Source organism: Chiloscyllium plagiosum, unplaced genomic scaffold (genome assembly GCF_037043375.1).
Source record: "Chiloscyllium plagiosum isolate Xiang-an unplaced genomic scaffold, Cpla_swu_hap1 HiC_scaffold_19, whole genome shotgun sequence".
Taxonomy (NCBI): Eukaryota; Metazoa; Chordata; class Chondrichthyes; order Orectolobiformes; family Hemiscylliidae; genus Chiloscyllium; species Chiloscyllium plagiosum.
In genome coordinates this window covers 43134790-43155778 of record NW_028270157.1, presented here as the reverse complement: position 1 = coordinate 43155778, position 20989 = coordinate 43134790, and the positions used below count along the sequence as shown (strand labels likewise).

General features: G+C 40.5%; 1 protein-coding gene across 6 annotated transcripts in view; it reads left to right on the top strand.

Annotated features, from left to right (window-relative positions):
- LOC122559430 (IQ motif and SEC7 domain-containing protein 3-like) overlaps window positions 1-20989 on the top strand; it is a 279735-nt gene that overhangs the window by 83977 nt on the left and 174769 nt on the right. For all 6 annotated transcript variants that reach the window (XM_087997260.1, XM_087997259.1, XM_087997258.1 and 3 more), the window contains exons 6-8: window positions 7979-8118; window positions 15849-15974; window positions 17890-17989. In XM_087997260.1, coding sequence (XP_087853386.1) covers window positions 7979-8118; window positions 15849-15974; window positions 17890-17989 — 366 coding nt within the window. The remainder of the gene's footprint in view (window positions 1-7978; window positions 8119-15848; window positions 15975-17889; window positions 17990-20989) is intronic.

Here is a 20989-nt window from a genome sequence, read left to right as displayed (position 1 = left end):
AATATAATAGATGTTATATAATTGTATTTTCAAAAGGCCAGACCACATGAAATCTGGGACAATTAGCTGAAAGGTTAGCAGATTGGCTAAAACGATAGAAAATAAAGAGTAAGGCTGAAGGATTTCTGCTGGGACCATTGTTATTTAGAATTTGTATTAATAATTTGAATGCAGAAACAAGAAACTTTGTTTCAAAATGTGAAAATAATGCAACTAAACTGGGGAAGACTGCGAGACATAGAGTCATAGAGATGTACAGCATGGAAACAGACCCTTCGGTCCAACTCGTCCATGCCGACCAAATAATCCAACCCAATCTAGTCCCACCTGCCAGCACCTGGCCCATATCCCTCCAAATCCTTCCTAGTCATATACCCATCCAAAAGCCTCTTAAATGTTGCAGTTGTACCAGCCTCCACCACTTCCTCTGGCAGTTCATTCCATATACGTACCACCCTGTACATGAAAACGTTGCCCCTTAGGTCTCTTTTATATCTTTCCCCTCTCACCCTAAACCTATGCCCTCTAGCTCTGGACTCCCCGACCCTAGGGAAAAAACTTTGCCTATTTATCCTATCCATGCCCCTCATAATTTTGTAAACCTCTATAAGGTCACCCCTCAGTCTCCGACGCTCCAGAGAAAACAGCCCCAAACTATTCAGCCTCTCCCTGTAGCTCACATCCTCCTACCCTGGCAACATCCTTGTAAATCTTTTCTGAACCCTTTCAAGATTCACAACATCTTTTCGATAGAAAGGAGACCAGAATTACATGCAATATTCCAACTGTAGCCTAACCAATGTCCTGTACAGCCGCAACATGACCTCCCAACTCCTGTACTCAATACTCTGACGAATAAAGGAAAGCATACCAAACACCTTCTTCACTATACTATCTACCTGCGGCTCCACTTTCAAGGAGCTATGAACCTGCACTCCAAGGTCTCTTTGTTCAGCAACACTCCCTAGGACCTTATCATTAAGTGTATAAGTACAAGGTAAGACTAATAAATTAAACTGCATTTATTTCAATGCAAGGGGCCTAACAGGGAAGGCAGATGAACTCAGGGCATGGTTAGGAACATGGGACTGGGATATCATAGCAATTACGGATACATGGCTCAGGGATGGGCAGGACTGGCAGCTTAATGTTCCAGGACACAAGTGCTATAGGAAGGATAGAAAGGGAGGCAAGAGAGGAGGCGGGGGGTGGCATTTTTGATAAGGGATAGCATTACAGCTGTGCTGAGGGAGGATATTCCCGGAAATACATCCAGGGAAGTTATTGGGGTGGAACTGAGAAATAAGAAAGGGATGATCACCTTATTGGAATTGTATTATAGACCCCCTAATAGTCAGAGGGAAATTGAGAAACAAACTTGTAAGGAGATCTCAGCTATCTGTAAGAAACTTACGGTAGTTATGGTAGGGGACTTTAACTTTCCAAACATCGACTGGGACTGTCATAGTGTTAAAGGTTTAGATGGAGAGGAATTTCTTAAGTGTATACAAGACAATTTTCTGATTCAGTATGTGGATGTACCTACTAGTCCATATAGATCACATCTACTGCTCTGCCCTCATCAATCATCATTGTTACTTCTTCAAAAAACTCAATCAAGTTTGTGAGACATGATTTCCCATGCACAAAGCCATGTTGACTATCCCGAATCATTCTTTGACTTTCCAAATACAAGTACATCCTGTCCCTCAGGATTCCTTCCACCACTGAGATCAGGCTCACCGGTCTATAGTTCTCTGGCTTGTCTTTACCGCCCTTCTTAAACAGTGGCACCACGTTTGCCAACCTCCAGTCTTCCAGCACCTCACCTGTGACTATCGATGATACAAATATCTCAGCAAGAGTCCCAGCAATCACTTCTCTAGCTTCCCACAGAGTTCTCGGGTACACCTGATCAGGTCCTGGGGATTTATCTACTTTTAACCATTTCAAGACATCCAGCACTTCCTCCTCTGTAATCTGGATATTTTGCAAGATGTTACCATCTATTTCCCTACAGTCTATATCTTCCATATCCTTTTGCACAGTAAATACTGATGCAAAATATTCATTTAGTATCTCCCCCATTTTCTGTGGCTCCACATAAAGGCCGCCTTGCTGATCTTTGAGGGGCCCTATTCTCTCCCTAGTTACCCTTTTGTCCTTAATATATTTGTAAAAACCCTTTGGATTCTCCTAAATTCTATTTGCCAAAGCTATCTCATGTCCCCTTTTTGCCCTCATCATTTCCCTCTTAAGTGTACTCCTACTTTTTTTATACTCTTCTAAGGATTCACTCAATCTATCCTGTGTATACCTGACATATGCTTCCTTCTTTTTCTTAACCAAACCCTCAATTTCTTTAGTCATCCAGCATTGCCTATATCTACCAGCCTTCCCTTTCACCCTGACAGGAATATACTTTCTCTGGATTCTTGTTATCTCATTTCTGAAGGCTTCCCATTTTCCAGCTGTCCCTTTACCTACGAACATTTGCCTCCAATCAGCTTTCGAACGTTCTTGCCTAATACCATCAAAATTGGCCTTTCTCCAATTTAGAACTTCAACTTTTAGATCTGATCTATCCTTTTCCATCACTATTTTTAAACGAATAGAATTATGGTCGCTGGCCCCAAAGTTCTCCCCCACTAACAACTCAGTCACCTGCCCTGCCTTATTTCCCAAGAGTAGGTCACGTTAAATCTTGTTTGAAATCTTCAGTGTAGGCAGTAAAGTGACAAATTAACTTTAACACTAATAAATGTGAGGTGATGTTCTTTGGTAGGAAATATAAAAACATAATGTACACCTCAGAAAATAAGAAACTGAATGAGGTAAAAGTGCAAAGGGATCGAGAGAGACCTGAAGAAATCATTAAAAGTAACATTACTGGTCAGCATAGCAATTAAAAATGTCAAAGAACATTGAGATTTATTTCTAGAGTGCTGAAGTGTCGGTTCAACTCCAGTGCCAGCTGAGGTTGCCATGAAGGACTAGCCTTCTCAACTTTGCCCCTCATCCGAGGTGTGGTGATCCTCAGGTGAAACCACCACCGGCCATCTATTTGCCTATGGTGACTTTACCTTTATTTCGGCATATAAACCTCAAAAATGGTGAAATTAATCTTATGCATTGAATTTACTGCATTGAATATTGTGCATGATTTTAATTTCAATATGATAAAAGACATGAGAAGCACTAGAGTAAGGACTGAAAAGATTTGGAAGAACTGAGAAATTACAACTAGCAGAAAATATTGGGCAAACTTTTTTTCTTGAGTAAAGACCTCGGGGAGATATGTTAATTTAAAAATAAAACCTCTATAAACGGATTGAACAGAGAGAGATGGATTGTTTGTTTCTGCTTGTAAGCAAATCAAAAGTAAAGGTTATGAATGCATAATTGCTAACAAATTCAGGAGAGAAAGACGTAGACATTTCTTCCATCAGTGAGAGGACAGCATGTAGAATTTGCTGTTGCATGGATGGTTGAGGCAAACACAGTAGTTGTTCTCAAAGGGAAAGTAGACAAGTACATGAGAGAAATAAGGATTAAGAAGACATGTTATTTGGCAGAGATTAGATTACTTTAGATTAGATTACTTACAGTGTGGAAACAGGCCCTTCGGCCCAACAGGTTCACACCGACCCACCGAAGCGCACCCACCATACCCATTCCCCTACATTTACCCCTGCATCTAACACTACGGGCAATTTAGCGTGGCCAATTCACCTAACCTGCACATTTTTTTGGACTCTGGGAGGAAACCGGAGCACGCAGACACGGGGAGAATGTGCAAACTCCACACAGTCAGTCGCCTGAGGCAGGAATTGAACCCGGGTCTCTGGCGCTGTGAGGCAGCAGTGCTAACCACTGTGCCACCGTGCCGCCCACGCTGATGTAAATAGAACGAAGAGGGTCCGGATAAACACAAGGACAGTCTATTTGGACCGAATAGCATTCTCATCACTGTATTACCTTCTGAGGTCTGTGCAATTCCAACATCTGAACTGGGCCCTGTGAGTATCATGTATGGGTTCTTCTTCCACAGTTTTCTACTCCTGTCTCATCCTTCATCATGAGGATGACCAGAGGACAGATCTTGGGTATCAGCAAACATAAATGCAGAAGGGGAAGGCTGGACTGAGGGAAAAGGGGCAACAGTATAGTGATGGATACAAAATGTCTATGGTCACTCCATCTGCAGATTTGATGGACAAGGTTAAAAATCATACAACAAGTACGCCTATTGGACTATAACCTGGTGGTTTGTGATTTTTAACATCTGTAGTGTGTAATTCCTGCCAGAATTTGGGAAAAGGATGAAATAAGAATTGAGAATGGGCATACATTAGGAACATACCATCATCCTATGTGTTCATGACAACTCTGGTGGCAAAAGCTGCAGACTCTGCACTCTGAATAATTCATAACATAATTATTAGTGGGGACTGTGGAATTGCAGATATACCTATATCAACTGTTTCTGTGCTGTCACCTCCTGTCCTTGTCCCAAAAGAAAGGCAAGAATGTCAGTGGGTGTGCTGCAGTGTATTTAGGTTGTAAGCTAGAGCTGAATATCTGCAATTAGGTGGAAGCTGTGGGATGTGAAAGAAAAGCTTCTAGCATTCACAATTTGTGAGGGTGAGGCTGTACATATCAGGTACAAGCCCAAATTCTTAGAAGTTACTAGTGGCAGAGTGGATTGGCCCTTATTCTGTGTAGTTTAGATGTATGAGAGACGATTGAATTGGAAATTATAAAATTCTTAATTGGTTTGACAGAAGAGATGCTGAAAGGATGGTTTCCCTGGCGAGGAAATCAACTAGGAGAAAGTGAGGACTGCAGATGCTGGAGATCAAAGTTGAGAGTGTGGCGCTGGAAAAGCACAGCAGGTCAGGCAGCATGCGAGGAGCAGGAGAATCGGCGTTTCTGGCATAAGTCCTTGATCAGGAATCGGACTGATTGCTCATCCTCAGCGAGTGGGAGGTGTGGGGGTATGGTAAATACATTGCAGGGCTGGGAGCTTGGACCTGGTATGGGGCTGGAGCTGGGAGTGGGGGCGGAGATGGCCACTGAGTGGGCGTGGTTAAGAGATCAGAGTGATGTCACACACGGAAGTGATGCTCATTGTTGGAGGCGAATGTGGGGCCCACAGTGGTACTAAAGGGGTGGAAGTGATGTTGACATCAGCGATGCTGTTGGTTGAGTTCTGGTGCACGACATTATTGGGTGCAGAAGTGACATTGGCAATGTCATCATCAATGTTCCGGTGAGTGATGTTACTGGGACAAGAAGTGATGGCATTTGCAACTGTGGGAGCAGAAGTGATGTGCAGGTTAGATATCGTGTTGGTTCCGGCGGTGGTGGATTTTGTGGCCTTCGTAGTAATGGAGGATCCTGCAGCGGTCACGGAGGCATTCAGCTTCCTGGTTATCGCGGAGGTGGTTGTCTGGATGGCAATCACAGAGGCAGCATGGTTGGCAGTGATTGTGGTGTATGGAGCAATGGGGACAGAAGTGATGTCATTGCTCGCTGGTGGCTGGAGTGGCTGCATGGCTAATGTGTCTGAATAGTTCTGTAGAAAGTTCTGAAATGGTCGAGGAAACCTGAGTGCTGAGTTAAGTAATTGAAAGTTTGTTGTACTTGCATTCATTTACGTACGATGTGGTGGAGAAAAAGCATGTGTTGAGCGTGTGAATTCTTCTGAGGACATAAAACAGCAGAGTTCTTTGCAAGTCTAGGAGAGTGTGTTCCTGAACTGTGGCAAGGCTGACTGTAGAGAGAGTAGTGGCAGCACATGGCTGTGAATGTGGAGCGGAGGATCTGGAAGGAGAACCATTTCTGGAGGTTTTGGATTTGTTGTAGGTACTGGTTGTCCTATTCAGGTCCAACTTGTGCTAGTCTGAATGTAGTCTGGAGTCCATGTGAGATCAATTGGTTCCATAGGCAGGCACTGAGGAAGGAGATATGGCTATGATAGCGAGTCTGCTTCAGGATGTAGCTGGAGAGGTTCAGGGCAGAGAAGATGACCTGGGTGGGGCGGTGTGCAGTCAGAGAGAGAGACACTCACCAAGATCCTAGTAGAGGGAGGAGGAGAACTTCTTCAAGTTGGCATCCTTGGAAGAGGCTTCGCACTAAGTTTAAAATCACCTAGGAGAAAGTGAGGACTGCAGATGCTGGAGAACAGAGTCGAGACTGTGGTGCTGGAAAAGCACAGCAGGTCAGGCAGCTTCCATGGAGGAAGAGAATTACTTTTCGAGCGTGAGCCCTTCATCAGGAATCTAGTACATCGGGTTATGTTCTTGGAATAAGGAGCTAGCCTGAGGACTGTGATGAGGAGACATTTTGTTGCTTAAAGTGTAGTGAAGATTTGGAGTTCTCTATTCCAGGGGACTGTGTATGTTCAATCATTGAACATGTTCTTGACATGGTTTTAGATACTCGGAAAATTAAAGGATATGGGATTAGGCAGGAAGGTGGAATTGATATGGAAGATTAGCCATAATGGTATTGAATGACAGATTATAGAGCTGAATGGCTCACTCTTGCTCTTTCTTCTTATGTCCTTGTGCTTTTACATGAAGAAGTTGCTTTACGGGTTGAAACATTGGCATCTTAATCAGAAGATATGTAATAAGTAATGAAACGAGTGAAGCTGTACAAATTGTCAATAGTCTGGGTTAACACTAGAGCCTTGACTTAACCTTGGTCATTTCAGTTCTTTCTGCATTGCCTGAGAATCTTTGGTGTGTAGCAAGGTGAACTTAACTGTTGTGAGTATTCCAAGTGGCCCGTATCAATCTCTCTCTCTCACAGGGCTTTTACTTGTTATCTGTACCTATGCTTTCATGCTGTCAACAACAACCTCATTTATTAATGTCTTTGAGATGGTAACTCACCCTGAAATTTTTCTCGGATATGAAACAAATTTTGTCCCTGAATCACTTGGTGAGCTAAAAAGGTTAGATGACCAAAAGTTTTGCCAAAGTGATAAGTTTTAAAGAGACAAGCAGAGAGGGTTCTGGGTAAAATTGTGGTGTTGTAGGGAAGAACCTCCTGAAATTCCAGAAGAGATGTCAGCTGATAACAGTGTCACCAATTGTGGAGGACTGAAAATGAGTTCACAAGTTATTTTAAAAAGTTAAAATATTTGCACAGGAGGACCTGATTTATTGGGAAATCTGAGGATCCTATTACCTGTTGGTATTTTGAGGCCCTTGCTCTTACAGCCATCCTGTTGAAAATGCTAATCCCCTCTAACTAGCCGCTGGAATTTAAATGTTACACCAGAATGTGGCTCCATCTTTTTTGATGATGACCAGCCAATGAAAGGTGGTTTTCTTGTTTCCAAACTGCTCTCCAGGCTAATGATGAGTCTGGAAGCAAGTTACAGCAAGTTAAAGATCATTTGACATTAATGAGCAGAAGGACAACACAGCAATAAAACCACCCACGTGAGAATTCTGGCTGACAGCTTTGGATATAACACAATTGCAACAGTGCAATTTTAATTGGATTTTTATGAAATGGAATTAATTTTAACTTGGGATTCGTTCCACTTGAGTGAGTGCTCAAAATTAAAGTGAAAATGCCATTGGAAAATGCCCTAACCAATCAACAGGAATTGGATCATTACCATTTGTTGTTTAGAATCATAATTACCTGACCTCAGCCCTCTCCCTCCACTCTTACCTCAAGCAGAAGAAGTGACTAGAAAGTACAATACTATATTTAACTGTAAAAAAAACCTGTACTTTGAATCACTGCCTGAATACCTGAGAATGAGGATCCTTCCAGCAAGATCAGTAAAAAAAAACTATTTTTCATGTCTATGCATGTCCAACATTTATTTTCAACTATCAACATGTTTAAATATACAGACTGCAAAGTGGATAATTTATCTTAAAATTGAATCCAACTTCCTTGAATTTACATAATATTCTTGTCTTCTCATTCTTTTCCATTCACTAATGAGGTGTGGATGATGGAGTGGACATTCCTCGTGAGATGGTTGTTGGTATTTATGAGCGAATTCAACAGAAAGAATTGAAGTCCAATGAAGATCATGTGACATATGTTACCAAGGTAGAAAAATCAATCGTGGGGATGAAAGCAGTAAGTTCACTGAATTTTATTGACTACTTGTGACTCTGTTATAACTTGAGAGGAATAATAGTAGTAAGCTGCAAGTTTAGTTCTTCCAGATTTTATTTTTCCTTTTCATGCCCTTAACAATCAACTTGTTGTCATGCATCATCTATAATAACAATGATTTGGTTACTGGCTTTTCTCAAATCCCCTGCTTTGCAGCTGGATGAGAGTTTTCCCTTTAACCCTCAAGGTGAAATGTCTGACCTCTCTGTGTCAATTCTTCTAGTGGTCTGGGTGAGAGCTGAAGGAACACATCCAATAGATTTTGCCTTTGGGAAAAAAATGTGTACCCTCACACAATGAGGAATGTACTCTTCCGCAGGAAGTCATTGCCATACTTCCAGAAGGAGCTCTAAGGAATGTAATTTTATTACATTATACTTCACATCGTCAAAGCTACATTGGGAGCAATGTTCTGTCAGGGTGCCACTATCATACTGCCTGCACTCCCAGTATGGAAACATGATAATGTCTCCCCACCATCCCCAAAAGAGAAGGCTTCCTTCAACTTCACAGGCCATATCTTTGCTCCTATACATAGGAACATAGGAATTAGGAGCAGGAGTAGGCAATCAGTCCTTTGAGTCCCACTCCACCATTTAACATGATATGGCTGATCTTATCCTAGTCTCAACTCCACTTTCCTGCCTGCTCCCCATAGCCCTGTATCCGGCTTTTCATCAGAAACATATCTGTTTCTTTCTTGAATCTGTTGATTGATTCTGCCCCAATTGCACTCTGGGGCTGTGAGTTCCACAGATTCATAACCCTCTGACAGAAGTAGTTTCTCTTCATCTCAGTTTTGAACATATCTCCTCTCACTCAATATCCATGACCTCTTGTTCCATTTCAATTCAAGAACCTGGTACTTGTGAGACATTTTCTTCCACTGCCAGCTGTGGATGTGACTGGTAAATGGGACCTTCAGTTGTTTTATCATGCCTGCTTAACTCATTTAACAAGGAGGCAATATAATGCTCATGATTGCTTGAGGCCATAATATTTATTTCATGTTTTTGGACGATGAATGCCCTCCTGATGAAGTGCAACTTGAAGCTAAATAGGGAGCATTACTGAATTAGTGGTGACACATTTAATGCAAATGACCTGAGCAGGATCTCAATTCCAAGATATTTATTCAATCTTCAAAGAAAGAACACAATGTTACTCATCCACTTTGTACATAATGGCAGCCATTTATTGTGCAGTTGAGCTTTGATCCAAAATGGCAAGGTTCCAACTTTGTGTTTCCATGAGTGATTTGCAGGCTCTGCATATGAAACACAGATTCCCTCAGACTCTTCATGTTCTCCTTTCTGTTGCTTCCCTTGTAGTTCCAATAAACCTTTTACCACCCCCATTTCAGTTGAACCCCTTTGTATAATCATTAATGTACCCAGAGAATATGACATTGGAAATTCCCATGCTCTTGTTGGCCTAGCACCTTGTCTTGTAGAGGCCAGAGCTACCGTAACTTGTATCAACCCCTTTCCAGAGCTCCCGGTCCCCTCCCATTCACTATGAAGTGCAAATATGTGCAGGTTAGGTGGATTAGCCATGTTAAATTGCCCCAGTGTCTATTAGTGTGGAGGCTAGATGAAATGTGCAGTCACACGGATAGGTTAGGGGGCTGGGGCTGTGTCTGGATGGGGTGCTGTTAAAGAGTCAGAGCAGATTCAATGGGCTAAATGATCTCTTTCCATACTGTAGGGGGCGGGGGGACGATGATTCTATGAGGTTGTTCCCTACTCTTTCTAATTTCCCCCATTACAGTTACTCAATAGAATGAAATCTATCCCAAGACATGAGCTGCCTACTTTCTGCAGAACTCCATGGATGGCCCTCTAATAAGTTCCTTAGCCATAAGCCTCAGGACTCACTATGGCAGATCCTCCATATTGACTTGCTGGGACAGTTGCAACTGACCACAACTGACTGATGTCTCCACTGCACTCGGATGATCTACCTGAAATGAAGGGTTGAGGAGATAGGGGCCCAGGAACATGCCATCTAGGTTCTTGATGGAGAAGAGGAGAATGGGAAGTGGCACATACTAAAGGTGATTTGGAATTTTAAAAGATGCAAATAGTTGGAAACAATGGGGTCACGTCTCAGCAATGAGATTTTGAAATCACCATTTAAAGCCTGAGGGGAGCATGAGGAAATTATTTCTCAACATTGAGAATTTGGATTTTTCATTCTCACCATGTTTTACTGTCTTTTTCGCCATCACTCATACCTTAGCAGGAAGGGAAAAATTCTGCTCTATGTTTCTGACACTTTCCAGCTCAGATCTGGAAGTATTTACAAAATGTTCCAGTTTGCCAGTCACTGTTGCTTTAGGTATGGGCTAGGTGGGGGAAATAATGTTTGTTGAGAATGTGTATTTCAAGGAAGCTGAATATATTTCCTTTCTCTTAGAAAAGAGAAGTAGGCAGAGTGGGCTTCGATTTTGTGAGGATTGAAAGCTTTCCCATGATTCAGAATGACATTGTCTCTCTCTCTCTCTCTCACTCACACACACATATAAAATTTCTCCTTATATTCAATCATCCATTAACATTCTCTGCTTTAATGCAAACAATATCAGTTTTCTAGTTTCGCCACATAATTAAAACTCCTGATCCTAGAACAAAATTGCCTACTTGCTCCTGCATTTTCTCCAGAGTCTTTATCTTGCTCAGCTACATCTCACATCATTTTTATGATTACCTGAATGATCATAAAGATTCTAAATATCAATCTATATTCCCTGGGCCAGAAGGTATAGGTTCAAGTCTCACCTGTCCTGGAGATATGTCATAAAATATCCTAACAGCTTAATTCAAAATAATTTCCACCTAAATTCTAGGCATGGGTTCCCAGTTTTAAACTGATTGATTAATTGAACATTGTTATTATCACCCAAGAGGGCTGTAAGGATGTTTTGGTATTCAATCATTATATTTGTATCAGTTAAATGTTTTATGTAAGTTAGAGTAGATGACATTGTGATTTGTACTCACCTGGTCCAAAGTGTGTGATCCTGACACGAGAGGATACGAAATTGTCATGATCCACAAACTGTGTGTTGTGGTACAAGATTGTAATTGTAATTCTTACTGTATTTACATGTGGTAGGGCTCTTTGCCTATCTCAAAACCTCACCACATTTTTCCCTAAAATGTTCATTAATTGGAAACCAAAAGAGATTTATCAAAATTGGCAGCACATGTTTTTGTGGAAGATTTAAAATACAGAATGGAGTTTTCTTTTAGTAGTCAAGATATTTGTGATCTGAAAGAAATAAGTATTGAGATTCCATAAACCTGAAAACAATTTCATTTAGTAGTTTCGACTACCCCAACCTGCCACTGGATTTACAAGCTTCTTATTCTAACGCAATACAAAACAGTTGAGATCATTACTCTTTTAATGCTCATGAATCAAATCCAGCCTGTGGGATTTGCTTCAGACCAATGCAATCCAGGTTAAAAATCTAAAGTATCAACTATTCAAAACATTTTATGACCCATTTAAGATATCCAACACATTCTACTTGCTTTGTGGCCAATAAAGCAGTCTTTCAACTTTTATGAACTTCAGTGTATCTTATTTACAGGCAGAAATAAAATAATGGAAAATAAAAACACTTGCCCTTGTACATGTTACCAAATTGACAAAACATTGTAAGTGTGTTGTAGAATTATTTTCTGGTAGAATTATAGAGTGTTTGTTGTGTTGGCAAACAGAAATATTTATGGTAAAGTTGCTATGTGTTTAGTGTTGTCACCAATCTAATATGGAAAAATGCACGAGCATTGAATTTTGTACTAAATAACATATAGAATATTGCAGAAAGTAGGTTGTATAAGTAATATTTACATTTGAAGTCAAATAAATTAATTTGTAATTAAATCTGAATTATATTTGGATTAAGATTTGGAAGAACTTGCTTTTCAGAACCTTCCACTTTCCCATGATGAGCTTGTTTTGATGTTTCTACTAGTAGGATAAATATTGGTTGGAACACTGGAATAATGCCATATGATATTTTACCTAACCTTGAGAAAGCAAACATGTCTGTATAATCCCTGTAGAGATTGAAAAGTTTTAATTTGAACTTCCAATGAATAAATAAATGGATCATAAACAATATTTCAAGGTTTAAGACTTTTACTGTATCACCCCAGCTAAATTAACATAGAGTATACACTATTTAAGTCAACAACCTATTCTCTAAACTACAGAAAAGATAGCCTACTTAATTTTTGTCAATGTCCAAATTGTTACCTCTCGGTTAAGCTTTACTCTTAAATGGACAATTTGTTATCCAGGAACTAATCCAAAGCTATTCTTAGGTCCTTTATTCATTTCTCTTCCAAATAACTACCACTCCAAGAATTGACATCTACTATAATAGGTGAATTTGAAATTCCTCCATTTAGCTAAAGCTATGTGATCCTTCCAGCTACATTTAAGAGCTTGGTCTTTTCAATCCAAGCATGAGTTTCCACTTCAAGTTTGTATGGTGAACTTGCTACCTCAATCCTTCTGCTGTCTCCAACTCTGCCCTCTGATTCTTGCCAATTCACTCTGTCTGAAATATTCAGTGAGATTTAGGAAAATCTACATTTTATAATGCCTTCCTATGGACTCCCACACCTGAAAGCCTGTCTTCTTGGGAATATGAATCGTATGGTTCTTTTAGCCATGTGGAAATGCTAATTAGCCATTCTTGCAACCCCCTACTTCATTGTAGCTTGGAATTAAATCAACAAATTAAAGTATAACTATTTACAAAGACTAGCATTCTTAATATCACAGTGGATCTTGGAAATGAAGTTTACCCGCCATTGGCACAGCTTTTCTGGCCATTGTTTATGGATGTGAATATTTTGCACATTCTTCCATGTAAACATCCTCGTACACCGTGGGGCGGCACGGTGGCTCAGTGGTTAGCACTGCTGCCTCACAGCACCAGGTTCCCAGGTTCGACTCCAGCCTCAGGCGACTGACTGTATGGAGTTTGCACATTCTCCCCGTGTCTGTGTGGGTTTCCTCCGGGTGCTCTGGTTTCCTCCCACAGTCCAAACATGTGCCGGTCAGGTGCACTGGCCGTGCTAAATTGCCCATAGTGTTAGGTGTATTAGTCAGAAGGAAATGGGTCTGGTGGGTTACTCTTCAGAGGGTTGGTGTGGACTGGTTGGGCCGAAGGACCTGTTTCCACACTGCAAGGAATCTAATCTTAATCTTTAACACCGAGCCACCAGGCTGGTCAGCAGAATTCAAAACAAATCACACAACCTTCATCCCTCCCTTTTACCATAAATGAATCAGTCAGTTTAAAATATAAAAATCTTGTCTTTGTAAAATTCTCATTAAAAGTTAGAACCTTCAACAATGCAGGTCTCTCGTTTGCACTAAAGTATCTGATTTTGGGCTTATCTATGATATAGATCATAAAACCACAGCCTTCCCTCTAAGTGACAGGAGCGCAACAACTGAGCTGAGGCGAGCACCAGTTGTTCAATAGCTCATCACTGATGCTGAAGTATGACCAGTTGTTTAATGAATATTGTTTATTTTGCACAGCTTGAGACATAAAAGTTTATGTCAGCTAATTTATCCTACTGAAATCCTATATAATGTAGAACATGAGAAGTGATTTGATTCAATGGAACTCAATACAGTGAAAAGTAAATGGAAGTTATTTTCTACCAGCTGAATTCCCTTCAACTTTGAAAGCCGAAATTGCTTTTATTCAATCCCATTTCCTCAAACTTGTGCATTGGGAATGAGATTAGTTTGGTCTGTTAAAAGGTTATTGAGTTGTATCCACTGGAACTCAATACAAGGTAAGTAATTGGGGATTTGTGCTAAATTTACAGGTGTGTACTGGAAGTAATTTGGTCTTTGAGAATTCCATTTTGAATCAAAATTCTGCTTGAAATGTCAAGTTAATGGAAATCAACTTCACATAGTGATAATCTTGAAAGGATCTGCAAACCACAATTTTCTGATATGGACTGGGAATTAGGGAGAAATTGAGGCAACATTTAATACTTTTTAATTTGAGATTCTTTCAATGCTGGAACGAGCTATTTACAAGGATATCTTCAGACAGTTTCATTTTTTTAACAGAAATTTATGGCTTCAATAATTAGCTAAAGCTTCAATATTTCGCATAAAAAATGTTGAAAAAGGAACATTATGACCAGGCATGCTTAATAAAATTTTACCAGCCCTTTTGAGATGGACTGTGGAATGAGATGGATGGGAAAATGATGGTCAAAGATTTCAGAAAGGAAGCCCTTCCATCACCATGTAATATTACCAAATGTGAGATGGCAAAGGCACATAATTAGGTACGTAATTAAACTATTGATGGTCGTCCACCACACCCCTTATCCAGTGAAAAGTCCCCTGGATTCATCAAAGTCTGCCTCCCAGTGGCTCCCCATGGTTACAGAGAGTTTAATGAGATTCCATGGCACATGGCAGAACCCATCAGGGGCAGTGACCACTCCTGTGAGCCTGAAAATGACACTGGAAGCTTCATCTCTTATCTCTAGAACCTGTCTGTTTGACCCTGGCACAAGTCATTCTCTGATGGCCCTTTGAAGGTACCTTGCTATGAGGCACCCTCTCCTTCCCAAGCAGCCACCTCTATACAGAGAAAGTAGGTGTATTTGATGTGGGATACCATCCACTACCAACTTATGGTTGGTGTGACTTACTGCCATCATGAGAATCTTAATGAGAAGAGGTTCTTGTCTAAAACACAATGTAGTATATTGCAAGTTAACAGTCAGTCTGAAGCTATGAGGAGATTATAAGTAATGAAGCTTGTTTTAGAAGGTAATGGTTCTGCAAGGATTAATGTTTGAAACTGAATGCAGCTCCACCTAATCTAATGATATCATCCTGGTTTAAATAGGGATAACCTTTAAAATCTCTTGGAGTGAAGCGGAGGATCTTGTGGAATGAAGACTTAGATCCTAAGTCCCCAGTGTTACATACAGCCAACTAAGGGACAAAATCAGGTCACTTGGCCCTTCAAGCCTGCTGTGCCATTCAACACGATCATGGCTAATCAGATTTTCCCTCAATTCCACATTCCTGCCAATAACCTTTCATCCCCTTGGTAATCAAGTATCTCTCTACCTCTGACTTAAAATTATTTCAAGTCCTGCATCCACTGTTTTTTGAGGAAGGGAATTTCAAAGATTCAAGCCTCTGAGAGAGAAAAAGTTGCTCATATCTGTTTTAAATGGGCACCCTCATAAAATGTTTATCTCACTAATCTAACTTGTAACCTACATTGTGATGAAAACAAGACCCTCTTCTTGTTAAGACTTAATTGGTGTCAGAACGAGACCAACCATAAACCGCCAGTAGTTGCTATTCAGAACAGACAACCGTCTGTATTCACAGTCCTGCTGAGGCTGCTAGGCTACAGCAGCTTAGAGAGGTGGGCAGCCACTTTAGATGATATAGAGATTCTGACAGCATATTAATTGTCTGTGGTTGGGTAAAACATTACCATGGTTCACTTACCACCTGCATGGGTTCACAACGTATAATGTGCCAGTAAAACTCCAGCCTATTGACTGATTACCTGAGAAAGAGCTACTCAGTTACTGATTCCTAAAGTGATGTGTGAGAATCCTCTTCCCAGCTTCCAGGCACTAACTCATTGGTGGTTTTCTTAGGCTCTTTCTGTTCCCCACCGGCGGTTGGTTTGCTGCAGTCGACTCTTTGAGATCATGGATATCAACAAAGCACAGAAGCAGGCAGCACATCAGCGAGAAGTTTTTCTGTTTAATGACCTTGTTGTGGTAAGAATTTCTCCTTTAGTGTATGGCAATGAATGTTAATAACTACAGGCCTGAATAAACAAATGTTGCATGCATGAAAATACTCCAGCTATTCAATACAGTTTGACAGTGTGTGTTAAACATTGGTTAAAACCTAAAGGGATTGTTATGAAATGGCATCATTAGACTCAGTCCTTCTTTTGGAGTTTGACACATTTCTGTGTAAACCAATGTTCTTTGTCCAAATAGGTGTACTTTACATTTGAGCTTCCATCTTGGAATGGCATCAAAAATGAAAAAAAAATCATACTTTAATATCTCAGGCTTTTTCCAAACTGATATCAATGTCACTAGCACCATTAGATAACCTGCTAAGCATTACTGAATCAAGTAGTAGCACTGGGAATCATTTACAGCACATTTCTAATCTCCAACATAGATCTCAAAATGGGTCAGAGGCTGACTGTCCGGGAACAAGAGCGGTTTCCAATAATCATTGCTCATCTTGTATATTAAGAAACCTTGTATAGATGCTGAACTAAGATAGAAACATAGGAACAGGTGTAGGCCATTCAACTTGTCACACCTACTCTTGATTTAATACATTCAAGGCTGATCCAACTCTGCAATGCTTTTTATCCACCCAATTTCAAAACCCTGTGTACCAGTGGTTCAGAAATCTCTCCATCTCTATTTTAAACAACTCCAAAGACTGAGATTCCATGGCTCTCTGGGGTAGAGAATTCCAAAGATTCACAACCCTCTCAATAAATAAAAGTCCCTTTTATCTTGGATTTAATGATATCCCCTTTATTGTTAGTTGTCTCCTGGTTCTAGAATCCCCCACTAGAGGAAATGTCTCATCTGCATCTACCTTGTCTATCCATTTAAGTATTTAATAAGTCTCAATGAGATCACCCTTCGTTATTCAAAACTCTGAGAATACGGATCCAGTTTGCACAATCTCTCTTCATAGGACAGTCCTTCTATCCCAGGAAGAAATGTGATGAACTTTTGCTGCACTCTCTCTATGGCAGTAATATCCTTCCTGAGGAAAGGAGACCAAAACTCTAGATGCAGTCTAACCAAGCCGTTAGAAAATTGAAGCAAGATTTCTCTACTCCTGGTATCAAATCCTCATGCAATAAAGGCTAACATTCCGTTAGTGTTCCTTACAGCTTACTGCACCTACATATTAGTTTCAGTGACTTTTCAACAAGGACACCTCGGTCTCTTTGTACATTTACACTTGCCACTCTCTTACCATTTAAGAAATACACTGCATATCTGTTCTTTGTACTAAAGTGGATAACCTCACATTTTTCCACATTATATTCCAAGTTTCTGTCTACTCCAAGCCAGAAGCTCCTCCAGTTGCTGTTTTGCATCTTCCTCACAGTAAGTGGAATCGAAATCTTGCCTCCTGATAGAGCACACTAGTGATATCCTGAAACAAGTTTTTAGAGATCTTGGAATCCTGACCTCAAATAGTAGCAATGACAGTGTGTGAGATTTCAGCACAGGCTCATGATTGAAGGCCACACCGCAGCTGTATATAGCTGCGAACATTGAGTGACTGAGTGTAAATTGGCAAGTGAACTCCTCTACCTTGCCCAATATAACATGGAAGCTCACTGACAGTGCAACTACGGAGCAATTGCTAATGCATGCTTGTCAGTCTGCTTCAGGCTAGGCTGTGGATTCCATCACAGTCAGTGTGTGATACACACCTCCTGGAGAGCTGAGCCCTGTTTTCTACACTGGCTGTTGCTCTTGTTCACCTATGTTTGGCAACTCATTCAATGTAAGTCCTTCTAATTCTTTATTACAGTATGTGGGATGGCAACTGCTTTTGAATGTTAAGGCCTTTGTGATATGTCATTACGCATGACTCCATTCAAAGAATTTATTTAATCTTGTAATCTATTGCTTGCAGATACTTAAACTGTGTGCAAAGAAGAGAAGTTCTGCTACATACACTTTCTACAAATCTGTTGGCCTTCTAGGAATGCAGATTCATCTGTTTGAGACTGAATGTAAATATTTTTGGCTTATATTACTTCTTGTTCGGTTAAAGCACAGTTGTGGTTCCCAGTCCGTATGGATGTAATTAATGAATTAAGGTTATTTGTGACTGTTTACAGTCTGAAACAGATAGAATCAGTTCAACTGCCTTTATAAACCCCTGCTCATTGGAAATGAAAACAATCACAACTTGTATTTATATAGAGTCTGTAATGTAATAAAGCCTTTACAGGAACTTTAGAAAACAAATTCAGGAGAAGAGCATAGTTGGCAAATCTTTTATTCTTTAATGGGATGAGGGTATTCCCGGAAAGTCCACCATAATTGTTGTTGGTCCCAAATTACCTTTGAGGAGGTGTTGGTAAGCCACCTTCTTGAACTGCTGCAGTCCAAGAGATGCAGGTAAACTCAAAGGGGAATTCCAGGATTTTGCAGTAGTGATATGAAGGATTGGGGTACAATCCCAAATTAGGATTGTGTGTGGCTTGGTGGGGAACTTGTAGGTTGTGGCCCATTCCCAGATCTTTGATTTTTGCTCTTTGTAGGTGATAGAGGACATGGGTTTGGAAGGAACTGGTGTAACAATATTGATAAACTGCAGTTACTCTTGTATATAGTACACACTGCTGTTACTGTGTATTAATGGTGGAGGACGTGAATGTTTAACTTGGTGGGTAGGGTGCCAGTCAAAGGGCTGCTTTGGTCTGGATGGTCTGAGATTTTTGAGAGTTGTTGGAGCTGCATTCATTCAGGTAAGTGGAGAATATTCCTTAACACTCCTGACTTCTGCCTTGTAAATGATGGACAGGCTTTAGGGAGCATTGAGATGAGTTATGTAACACGGAATATCCAACCTCCGACCTGCTGTTGAACCCACAATTGTTACAATGATGATGGATATGAATGCGAACTAATCAAATCATCTGATTGTTATAACTGCGACCTTTCTTGGATTAAAATAGCCTTGAAAAGGAAGAAGCATGTACCTAAAATGGCAGCAATGCTCACTTGACTAGAGATTGGGGCAAGTAGCGTGATACTGATGAGGAATAAGCTCATTTGTCTCCTCTAAAACAGAAGCAGGTAAACTGATTCCACTTTAAATTTGTGTCTCCTGTTTCATTCACATCTGCATGATAACTGCACTTATTGGGAGATAAAAAGACTCACCTGCCACTTAGCCAGCTCAGGAAGACAAGGGAGATAGACTCTGGAATACACACTTAACTATATTTCAACAACTACATCCAAACAGCACAGCAGAGAGAAATACATGGATTCATAACAAGAGAACCAAAATACTATCTGTCTCTCTTTCTCTCTCTGTCTCTCACTGTCTGTCTGTCTGTCTGTCTCTCTCTCTACCCCATCCCCCCTCCTCTCACTCTTTAATTAGCTGTGGTAACGAGCTGTGTCACCTTCGAGTGAATTACATTTTAATTTAAACATGGTAGTTGAATGCTAAAAGTCAAGTAAAAATATTTGTTGTGACTGAACAGAAAGGGTTAAGATGAGGCCAGCTAATTCCTTCTTCTCACTTGGCACTAGCACAGTATTTATAGAGCTGGTGAATAGTGACACTAAGGATGTTGATAAGGGAGATTCTACAATAATGGCACTGAGTATCAAGCAGAGGTGGTTAGATTCTCCTGTATATGTGTCAATCATTAGCTGGTACTTGGCACAAGTTTTACTTGCCACTTACCAGCTGAGCCCGAAGGTTGCCTAGGTCTTACTTCAGTATCTGAGGAGCCGCAAATAGTATTGAACATTTTGCAACCATCAGTGATATCCTCAGTTCTGACCTGATGAGGGAAGGAAAGTAATTAATGAAGCACTGAAGACGATTGAACTGAAGACATTGCGAGAAAGTGAGGACTGCAGATGCTGGAGATCAGAGCTGAAAATGTGTTGCTGGAAAAGCTCAGCAGGTCAGGCAGCATCCAAGGAACAGGAGAATCGACATTTCGGGCATAAGCCCTTCTTCAGAAGAAGGGCTTATGCCCGAAACGTCGATTCTCCTGTTCCTTGGATGCTGCCTGACCTGCTGCGCTTTTCCAGCAACACATTTTCAGCTCTGAAGACATTGCTACAGGAATTCCTTGGGGCAATGTCCTTAGACTTAGTTTGGCCTCTAACAGCCAAATCCATCTTCCTTTGTGCCAGGTATGATAAAAAGAATATTTCCCTGATTTCTATTAACTTCAATTTTGCCAGCTTTTTGGTCTATATTTGAACCAAGGCTGTCATGAAGTCAGGGACTGAGTGGCAGCACTATTGCCAGTTTCATTGACTTCTACACTGCAATCTGTTAAATCAAGGCTTTAATAAGTGCATATGTTCCCAAAACAATTCACTTGCATTTATGAATTCATTATTGGAGACTGTTACAATAAAACTTAACACTTTTTGATTATTACAATCATTAGCTAATTCTGAACTTTGACTGTAAAATCAAATGAAAATTCACATTAAAAATGTTCCCAAAAATGTGTTGTACTTCCACAATGCAGCTTGTCGCAATTCATTCTCTTTCAAGTGGATGAAACATAGACCCCTTGAGTCTTTTCTATAAATCCATAAACTGACTGTCAGCCTCAACTCTATTTTCTGCCCAATCCTTGCATCCCTTGAAGTCCAAAAATCTATTGATCTCAGCCTCCAATATATTCAACAACTGAGATTCCACAGTGTACTGGGTTAGAAATGTTCTAACATTTCCAGCCCTTTGAATGAAGACATTTTGACTCACCACAACTCATTATCCTGAGATTATGCCCATCAGTTCAATTGTGGGAAACAGCAGTTAGTAGTGGTGTCACTCATAAGTCTGAAACTTGTGGTATCTAGTCCCACTCCAGTACATGCGTCCAAAAATCAAGTCTAAATCTCCAATACAGCATTGAGTGGGAATTACACAGCCAGAAATGCCATTCTTTGGATGGAGGTAAAAGATCCCATGAAATTATTTTAAAGAAGAGTACAGGAGCTAGCCCTGGTGTCCTTAAATC